Below are 10,696 nucleotides of genomic sequence, written 5' to 3'. Positions count from 1 at the left end.
CTCTCAATGGCTTTTGCAAAGCTAAATGTTGCAAACTCCTGGCTTTGTTCCCTATCAAGTAATTGCTCAAAAAATATTAATGCTCTTCCTTACATGGATCAGGCCCTGTTAGATTCTTAGGTGGAGTGATAAACTGTCATGAAGCTGTTGACTTGAGAAATTGAATTAAATTGCACAAATGGAGACCGTGTAGTTTTTGTTAGAAGAAAAAAAAAAATCCTTAGCTTAACTGCCCAATAGCTGGAGTGTATGCGAGCCTCCCCAGCCTTCCAACCTGATTTTTTCCCCTGAAGCCTTCCCTTTTGTGAGCTTTTCTTCCCCTTTCTGCTTGCAGTGGATTCTGCTCTCCTGTAGGCTACAATGTGTCAGTTGTTATAAAATCCGGGAGGCGGAGTCTAGTGACGAGCTCAGTCGGGGAGAGATCCGCCAGCCCTGCAGGGCAGAGCAGTCCAGCCCTGGGCTCATCCGGAGCTCTAGCACTGCCTCAGGAAAACTTGATCTCGATCTCCTGGCTTTGATCCTCACTGGACATCAGACCAGAGGCACGGAAGAGAGGGAGGATGCGAGATGACCGGCCCTCTGGCAACCTGACCATTTCCTTAGCAGAGCCTTCCAAAGCAAGCCCCGGGGTTGGCTGCACAACCCAGGAGGCGCCGCGCCTCTCGCCTCTCCTGGATGTGTGTATGTGTGTGTGCGTGTGTGGGTGAGTGAGGGTGTATGTGTGTCAGTGTGGATTCACGTACACATTGCGATTGTGTATGTGTCTAGATGAGTGTGCATGTGCATGCGTGAGTGTGTGTATGTGTGTGTGTGTGTGTGTGGTGTGTGGGTGTGGGTGTGTGTCTGGCAATTATTATTCTTTTTGGAAGAAAAATCTTGGAAATCTGGGGCAGTTTGCTGCGCTCCTGGGGTGATTCTTCATTTTCAAGAGCTGACCGGTGCAAGCCACTAGAGCCATTTTCTTGGAAGTAAAAAACATTTTCCTCCCTGAAGAAGGATTTTTACTCCTGCTCTGCAACCAAGTGAAAGAGATCAGTACCTAAACCTGTGAAATCCTGGAGTACCAGGGCTCCAGAAAGGACTCAGAAGGAAAGGAGAAGTAAACGAAGCAAACTGTCAGCTCCTTTGGCCACATCAGAAGATGTCATCGCAAACTAAGTTCAAGAAAGACAAAGAGATCATTGCTGAATATGAAGCCCAAATAAAAGGTGAGATACCCGCTGAGAGACTTTGCCTTTTCTTTCTTTTCCCCTTTCTCTTGCTCTGGCTTCTCTCCCTTTTCCTCCCTGCCATCACGAAATGTTGTTATGCATCAATAATCTTATTGTGAGGAGGAACAGTGACTACCACACAAGTCCAGGCTGGTTTCCACTGCAGAGAGGGCCGGGGATGGGAGTGTGGATTCTGGAAAGGGCAGCAATCTCTGCATTGCAGGTGTGCAAGGAGAATCCTACGCCTGACTTTAGGAGTGTCGCGGGTACTCCATCATCCTAGAGTGACATGTCACTCTAGGCCATTTTGACCGTCGCAACCTCTCCCCTTCCCTAGCATGGTAAAAGCCCCTGATTATTGATGTTTGATGCCCCCCACTCCACCCCATGATCTGTTCCTCCTGTTCTCCTTTTGGCTTTGTTGTGGTGGTAATGGTTTTGCTCCTCTCCTTTTCTCTGGGCAGAAATTCACATGCATGTGGGCATGTGTTCAGGGAGACAGCATCCCTGGGCAGCCCTTCTTTGTTGGTGTGTCTCGCCTGGCCTGGGTTGCCATGGATTAACTGTTATGAAGCATATTGATCCAGTCTAATGCAGGCATTTAAGCATAAAGAGAGAACTCAGTGCAGAAAATGTATTATCTTGCACATGCAGCCCAATCCTTCTGTGCGCTAGCATTTGGGATCATTAGTGTTGGTTCAAAGCCAACACCTTTGCATGCATTTGGGCTGTTGGGCACTGCTTGGCTTTCATGGGTTCCAGGGAAAGCTGGCCAGGAGAGTGAGATGACCTCGGGCTGCTGCTTCCAGCTTTGGTGCCATCAAATGCACACTTCTTTCAGAAGCCGCTCCCTAAATCCACGCTCACTGAAAGTAATAGGAAGAGGGACACAACTGCACAGCTAAATCCGTTGCTGACTTCCAAGCTCAGCTTCCATAAGGAAAATCCCAAATCTCTGTGCACTGTGCTCCTTCTTCCAAGAGATTGCACCCCAAGAGAAGCTTGGCACGTGGTGCTTGGCTTCTGTGTTCATTTTGGTCATGGTTCTCCATGCTGTGACACAGGACAGCAGTGTTGCGGTCTCTTACAGACAGAGCAAAGACAAAACACACCTTCATTGAATTTGGAGGCCTGTTTTTTTAGCTTACATAGGGTCTGTTGAACAAGTTGATGTGGGGGGCTTGAGAGACCTGTGGTTGCCACACCTACTTCTAGAGCTGCTGTAACTGAAGATTCCATGTTTCAGGAAGTCATACTGCCTTGTGGGTAAGGACTCTGGAGGCTACCATCTCAACTGCTGTCCTAGCCTCAGATGTTGCAGCAGCTTTGGGGGGTTGGGGTGGGGCTGTCACCAAGGGGAGGGCTTTGTGTTTCTCACTGTCTTTCCAAGACCTTTTTCTTTTACTCTTGGTCAAATCTAGCATGCTGACCCCCCCTGAGTAGAGTGTGGGGTAAAAGAAGCCAAGACTTTCCCCTTCCTAGGTCACTGCCTCCTTAATTTTCAGTTCAATGTCAAAAACTGTGACTTAGGAAGCTTTAGCCTTGCTGCCAATTCAGAACAAGCCCTTTAGTGGTCAGAGATTTGAATTTACCTGTATGCTCAATACAAAAGTCCATTTTCATCTGTGAATGTACAAACATGTAACAAAAAGTGTTACATGCTTTTTAGAGAGTCCATGTCTTGTAAGGCTAACTTAGCTTTTCCTTTTTTTTTCTCTCTCAAAGATCAAGGTTCACGTGAAAAGTTATATGGTAGAGAAGGTGATGTTGAATTTTGGATAGTTTGAGTTTAAGTATGTTGTCTTGTAGAAAATGTGTTTATCTCATTTTTAAAAACTGGCTACTACTGGGTCAGTCAACATTACTTGAGAACCAGTTAGGTATTGATTTGTCTGGCTGATTCTTTTTTTTACCTTTCACCTTTAACAACCAATCACCAAGCACTAGGTAATGAATTTTACCTGGAAAGTTGTCCAAGTCATCTTGTGTCTTCTACACTCTGAATTCCTCTGCACTCTTGAAGGAATGTAATGTTATTCCTTTAGAATTGACACTGAATGATATTGCTGTGCTGCTTGAAGCCTACTGAAATCTTCCTATTTGTTGGCCTGGCCTGGGGTGTAACCCATTAGTAGAAAACTTTCCTAGAATGCATGAGGCCCTGAGTTCCAACCCCAGCCCATCACACACACACACACACACACACACACACACACACACACACACACACACACACTAAAATTTATTTGCTAATAACTATCATCATTATTAATGTGTCCAGTCTCATCAGTTTCTACAGCTTACCCCCACACAGGGCCCAGAGGAATTGGTATAAGATTAGTGTCAGAGATGGGAAATAGAAGCTCAGCACTGTTCAGTGACTTATCCAAGGTCACAAGGCCGGGCTTCTCTCAGGCCTGCTGCTCCCTGATGCATTGTTTGCCAGAAGCTGCCCCTTGATGGATTGATGTCAGGAGCAGATGGCAGTTTGTGGGGGAGACTGGCTAGTTCTCATCCATGCTCCATTGTTCTCCTCTCACTTTCATTCCCCTGCCTTTGTCACTTGCCTCTGAGGAATGTTTGACCAATGACCAAAAGGAATGCTGGGTGTAGTTACCTTTCTCCATGGTATCATTTGGTTTGTTGTATAAGAACCCACCACTGTATTAGACAGATTTCGCACTCTGAATTTTGCAAAGCAAACTTGTGATGTTCAAAAATGTTCAGAAGTGTTTATTGACCTAACAAAGGAGAAGTTTTTTTTGGTTGGTTGGCCTGGGCATTGTCCCTGAGCTCTTAAGCTTAAGGCTACTGCCCTACCTCTTGAGCTACAGTGCCACTTCTTTTTAGTGCCCAAGCTGGCTTTGAACCACGATCCTCAGATCTCAGCCTCCTGAGTAGCTAGGATTACACGTGTGAGCCACCGCGCCTGGCAAGAGAATGCTTTTAAACAGTATTATTTCTATTGTTTACACTCTTAGACTTCTCTTGACTCATGAAATACTTGGATCACTTGGATTATATGCCTGTATTGTCACAGTAAACCATATACTTACATATTTCCAATGATGGAGAACTACGTATGTCCCATTTTTATATGTGCTATCTTTGGATAGCTCTAGCTTGTGGGTTACATTAAATACATCTCTGCCTAAGGGGTATATAGTTCCATCCTCTTGGGACTTCTTAGAACAAGAAAAATGCCTCTTTCCTATGACTACCCATTGGATTTTTGAGCTTCTGAGTATAGCTCCTGCCATTAATGTCTGTTTGCTTACCTCGATGGTTTATTACTACTCACCACCTTCGTTGCTTCTTTGGATCTTTTGCATAGTGGGTTACAGAGTTCTACATCTTGGATGGCTGGAAGAAAGAATTAATGAATGAAATTGGCCATGTTGACAACTTCCGGAGAGCCATAGAAGAAAGGATGGTGGGCCAGTCAGACTTGCATTAGACCAATTGCTGCCATTTAGAAATAAAAGTTTAGCTAGCTATAGCTTTCAATTAAAAAAATACTGGTCATTTGGGTGAAAGTGTTTTTTTATTATTTTTTTTATTTTATTAATTTATTTTTTTAGAGGTTGCCAAAAGGACCTTTTGCTATTGATATCCAGTAAATCAATACCTTGTAAATCAATATCAATATCAATACCTATCTACAAGTCAGACACTAAGTTTGAATGTGATTTTCTATATGCACTCAAAGGAAGAAAACAACTATTACCATCTTTATGCTGTCTGTAATAATTCTGTTAATATACCCCCCAGGTTGAATTAGGCCTTTAGCTTCTCATTACATGGACCACATATATTCTGTCTGCTGTATTACCTCTAAATTGCTAGTCTAGGAGTCTCATCAGAAAGAAAGAAGTGAAATGAAATGAATTTACTCTGACTTGCTCTTGGTGACACTGAGCTGGTTCCGAATGGATGTTACTTCCTCTCCTAGGTACTTGTACTGTTCCTATCCAAATCTGTTCAGCAGCCTTGCCTAAGAGTGACATCACATTCTGTAATCTAGAACTGGCAAGCTATGACTGCTTTTTTCTTTGGAAAATCAGAAGGATATTTGTGTGTCTCCAGATTTTTGGCATCTGTCCCGTTCATCTCAATTCCCTCAAAGATCTCTGGTAGTGTTTGCTGCTCTTATTTGCAGGCATTTGCAGTGTCCGGAGCTCTAATTGATCTTGCAGCCAGACACAGTAGTCTGCTCTGTATTTACTCAGAGTTCCTGTTTCCATTTTCACCTCACAGAAAATTGAAGCAGAAGTATAGTGATAGTGGATGGAGTGCCTTGTTTTATATGCACATTCATCTAAGGCCACCTTTTTAATAGTCTAGAGTTTGTGGGAAGAAGAGCAGGTATTAAAGATATTACAGAGGTATATATATATATATATGTATTCTTTATTCATGCATTCTTTTAACAATCATTAATTATCTACTTTGTACTTCGCTTTGTATGGAGAGCTGTGGGAAATGCAAAATATATGATATAATCATTGCCTTCTGAGAGTTTCTTTGGAATATTATAATAAAATATGAGAAGAAAATGAAAAAGGTCCAAATGTAGAAATCTCATTCTGAGCACCAAAATGAGCTGAATCGGTTTTGTTCTTTTCTGTTCTGGTTTTTGACTTTTTTTTTTTCCTTTTTCCTTTTTGAGACAGGATCTGGCTATGTAGCTTAGGCTGGCTTGGAAATAACTACATATGTAGTCCAGGCTGGCCTCAAACTTAAGATCTTTCAGTCTCCATTTCCTAAGGATGGGATTATAGGCAAGTGCTACCATGCCCAACTTGAGTTTAGTCTTTAATTACTGTGCAGACACACAGTAATTGAAGAACCTTCTTAGGAAGAGCCAAGATTTCAACAGGATTAAGGCAGGAAAACAGGCTAGAGTGGGGACTAGGGGGAGTAACAGGAGCTGTGATCAGCTGAGTAGTTTATCTGGAGGGGAAGCCTCTACTCTGCTACAGCTTATCATCATGAGGCAGGACTGTAAGCCTAGAATGGTCAGTTGTTTCACTGTTTTAAGGAAATTTAAATTTTAAACTTAAGTCTCCCGACACCAACACACACGCATGTGCATGTATGTATACAGCATACATAATAGATGTATATATATACACTAATATATATGTGTGCACATATACACAGACCCACATGTATGTTAATTAATTTAAGGGTTGGTGTTAAGGTTGGTGCTGTACCACTCAAGCCATACCCGTACTTCCGAATTCCTATTGGTTAATTAGGTTTAAGAATCTTACAGACTTTCCTGCTCAAGTTGACCTCAAACCGTGATCCTCAGATCTCAGCTTCCTGAGTAGCTAGGATTGTAAGTGTGACATATTGGTGCCTGATATAGGTCTTCTGTTTTGTTAAATGATGGCTCAAATGTGTAGAAATACTATGCTGCTTAAACAAACATGGAATGGGACTAATTTGATCTATTGGGCCATTAATTCTCAACTTCTGGCCTGTAAGTTGGAGTCTATAAAAATCTGGTAGTGGAGGCACAGCCAACTTTAGGATTCCTCCTTGTATTCTTTTTGCCTCTAGGCCTGTGTGGTCTTATTTCTGCACCAGATCTGACTCTTCTCTTTTCAGCACTGGAGGATGATTAGGAGTTGGACAGGTAAGGGCTGAAGGCATGAACAGGAAAAGATAGGGCCATGTGGTGCCTTTCTACTTCTGCTAGGCAGGATGAATCCATCTTCCTGCTTCTTATTATCCTTCACTACAGCTTGACGTGACGTGAAGGCCTTTGACCATGAGCTCTGGAAGGCAGAGTTACGTATGATAGCTTTGTGTTTGGCAGAGTTACATATAGAAATTCGTGTTTGGTTGAGAGAGCAGCCTCTTAAGTTACTAATAAGTGCTAATCTTAGAACTTGTAGCTATTCTTTTCTTTTTTTTTTGGTCTAAGACAGGGGACTCAAACTTGGTATCTGACATTTTTGCTTATTGATTTGTGCTCCACCAGCCATGCTTCCAAACCTTAAGTTACTTTCTTTAACATTTGTCATATTTAACTTTGGCTGCCATAATAAAATACCACAGGCTGTGTGGCTTGTATTTACCTTTTCCAATTCTAGAGATTATGAAGTTCACCAGCAAATTCAGTTCCTAGTAAAGGCTTACTTCCAGGCTTGTAGATGCCTGTCTTTCTGCTGGGAGCTCACTGGGCATGCTCATAGAGAGCTATGTCTCTCTCTTCCTCTTATAAGGGTACTGATCTCATCCTGAAACCCTATCCTCAGGCTCTACCTAAATCTATTCACCTCCAAATATCATCGGGGTTGAGGGCTCCCACATATGCAGCTTGAGGATACAAATATTCAGTCTGCAGTATTCCCTGTACTTCCTGTAATACTTCCATACTTCCTGTTCAATTGAAAGGAGTAGTTTTACTGGGCAAAGAAATATTCTCTGTGGCTTGTTGGATTTCCTTGTTGATCTTTGTTACTGATGTTTGTTTTTATAGGGTTGAGTTGGTAAAGCCTGATGTGTTGAAGCCACCAGTCTTTGATGAGTGGTGTCTGTCACATCCCTGTGGGGTGTGGTCTGCTGAGCACTTTACTCCATGCCCCTCTCAGTCAATGGAAATCAGTGGATGTAAGGGTCTGTATTTGTTGCTTCTTGATTTCTTACCAGAGGAATTTATATATTAAGGGTGATCTTTTCTTTCCAGAAACCTCTCTTATTCATTCATCCAGTGACTATTACAAGGCATGCTTCAGGCTAGATAGCTTTATTTAGCAGTAGGAGGTAATTAATTTTCCTTTAGCTTCTGTGTTTCAGTCATATATAGAATATCTCATTTTGTGATCTAACTTTGTGAGTCTTTATTATTCTGATTGTGTTGGCAAAAAGCTAATGTTCAGATAAATAAAATGAATTACATTGGATTGTACAGCAAACAGATTCAAAGCCAGGTTTAAACCAGTCTTCCCAACTTCTCTGGTGGGAGATCACAGAAATATGCCAAGGCCACATGATGTTGTAACCTAGAGCTAAGCTGGAAAAGATTTTGATCTTTAACACTCTGCCCTTATCAACAGTTCTACTCCCATCTGCTTTGTCCCCTTCTAGTCCCTGCTTGGTGCTACCTAGTCCATTAGATTTCTTCATGTCCCCTCAGGAGGTTAGTTTGGGGAAAGTGGTCCCTGGAGATTTCTCCACAAGCTTCTGTAAGGAGGCTGCTGGATCTTTCACCCCTCCACCAATCTGGAAATACATCAGAAATTTTAGATGTCTTGTCCATTTTCTGAAACTGATGCTCAGAAAGGAGCTCTGGTTTTTAAATTACCAATAGGCTAGGTCTCCATGATTTTTGTTAGCTTGATTTATCATGCTGTGGCCTGGTGCCTGCCATACATGGGTGATCAAAAGACATTATTGGACCCAACTGCTCTGGTGGGTAGTAAATACCTTCAGAGGACAGATGAGGCCATGGTACCCAGCAATGTTATGGTAAGAGAAGTCAAGAGGAGGCAAGGTTAATCTGATTCTTGAAACTGAGGCCTTCACTTGGTAGCTGCCAGAGAAGGGAAAAGGCCACGGAGTTATCTTCTCCTCCCCTCCCTGCTGTGTTCTTGTGTTTTTGTTTGTTTGTTTGTTTTTGCATCTTCCCCAGATGCTGTCTCTGCTTGGTGGTTCTTCATCTTTCCTCCCTTGACTTGTTGGGATGGGTGAGGGCAGGAGGCAGGGGGCAGGTTTGTTTTTTTTTTCCTTATAGGCTTTGATATCCACATCTACTTTGACTTGCTGATTGTTCCTTTTGGCACCGGAAATCTCTACTTGTGTGTGTGCATGTGCACAGACATGTATAGGACTTAGGGAAATAAGGTGCTATTTTGGCTTTTATTACCAGACTCTTCTTATTTTATTTTATTTTGTTTCGCTGGGTCTGGGGCTTAAACTCAGGGCCTGGGTGCCATACCTTTGCTTTTTTGCTAGAATTCTATCACTTGCATCACAGTTCCATTTTTAGCTTCTTGGTGGTTAATTGGAGTCTTTAAGTTTTCCTGCCTGGACTGTCTTCAGTTCTCAGCATCCTTACCAAGTAGGAATATAGACATGAGACATTGATGCCATGCTTGTCACCAGACTTTTAAAGCTGTTGTCCACAACCTACCTCCTTTCTCTTTTTCCCAAGGACAAGGGTTTTGAAAACCCCAAATCAAGAATTAGCTATTTCTTTGTATTATCCCTAAGTAAGTGAACTCAGAATGCTGAAAAGTACCTACAGAATAGAAGAAAATATGTGAGAAAACCTTCATTACCAAAGTACATGGTAGATTTTGTTCCTTTTCCATCTTCACCATGCTGACATGACCACTATGTATCCTGCTGGGACCAGAACAACTTCCAAAGTCTATGTTTCTCATGAAGACCCCAACATTGACATTGTGGGATATAATTCTTTCTTGTAGGGGCTTATAGTGTAACACTTAGCAATTGAGTTGTGAGGGCTCAAATTTTCAGCAAATATTGCCATGGGTCCCCATATTGGCCCTGAGTGAGTTATACTTGTAATTGGTCTTCCTGCTTTTTTGGTATTCTGGTCTGTTCTTCTCAAGGAGCCAATAACAATTCTTATGATTTCAATGTGATTGTGCTATGCTACTATTTAAAAACCTCTTATGGTATGAGACGAGATCCAAATTTGGCTGGATTTACAAAGCTCCAGTCTGCTTATCCCATGTACTGTCTTCTGCCGTCACTTATGCCTCCCAAACTCTTCCAACCTTGTCTCCACCTTTGGCCTTGGCACTTAGCTTTCCCTTCCCTTCTCTTCCCTTCCCTTCCCTTCCCTTCCCTTCCCTTCCCTTCCCCTCCTTCTCTCTCTCTCTCTCTCCATCCTGGGGCTTGAATGCTTTGAATGCTGGGTATGGGAGCTCCTGTCCCTAAACTACTTTTGTTTTGTGCTAGGACTCTACCACTTGAGCCACAGCATGACTTCAGGCTTTTTCTGTGATTAACTGGAGATAGCATTCTCACAAACTTTCCTGCCTATGCTGGCTTTTAACTACTATCCTCAGATCTTAGCCTCCTGAGTAGCTAAGATTAGGTGCCTAGCTAGCTTTCCCTTCTTCTGAAGCAATTTTTCCCCTGCATTGCCATTTGGCTGACTCCCTTTTGATATTTAACCTTCAGGTTGAATGCCACCCAAGTTGTCAGGTGACCACCTGGATCAGATGACTTGAATTCTCTGCAGAGTACTTATGACAATATAATATTTTTCCTTCTATATTTTTTTCTTTCTTTTCTTTATAAGAACTGGACTTGGAAGGCTGGTGTGGTTATGCATACTTGTAATTCAGCACTCAGTAGGCCGAGACTGGAGAATTGAGAGTTACATGCCAGTCTTGGATACCATAGTAAGAACCTGTCGAAAACAAACAAAACCAAGAATTTGGTTTATCCATTCATTTTTTTTCCCTACACCTAGAATAGTTGTTGGTATATAATAG

At 42.4% G+C, this 10,696-nt stretch overlaps 1 protein-coding gene across 3 annotated transcripts in view; it reads left to right on the top strand.

The window, feature by feature from the left end:
* Positions 1-455: 455 nt before the first annotated feature.
* Positions 456-10,696, top strand: part of Srgap3 (SLIT-ROBO Rho GTPase activating protein 3) — a 169,320-nt gene continuing 159,079 nt past the window's right edge. For all 3 annotated transcript variants that reach the window (XM_090323892.1, XM_090323891.1, XM_090323890.1), the window contains exon 1: positions 456-1,208. In XM_090323892.1, the coding sequence (XP_090180018.1) occupies positions 1,142-1,208 (67 nt within the window). In that variant the 5' untranslated portion in view covers positions 456-1,141. The remainder of the gene's footprint in view (positions 1,209-10,696) is intronic.

The sequence above is a fragment of the Megascapheus bottae genome, chromosome 33 (assembly GCF_031878675.1).
Source record: "Megascapheus bottae isolate mThoBot1 chromosome 33, mThoBot2.hap1, whole genome shotgun sequence".
NCBI lineage: Eukaryota > Metazoa > Chordata > Mammalia > Rodentia > Geomyidae > Megascapheus > Megascapheus bottae.
Note: the sequence above shows the minus strand (reverse complement) of the source record. Positions and strands in the feature narration are given on the sequence as shown.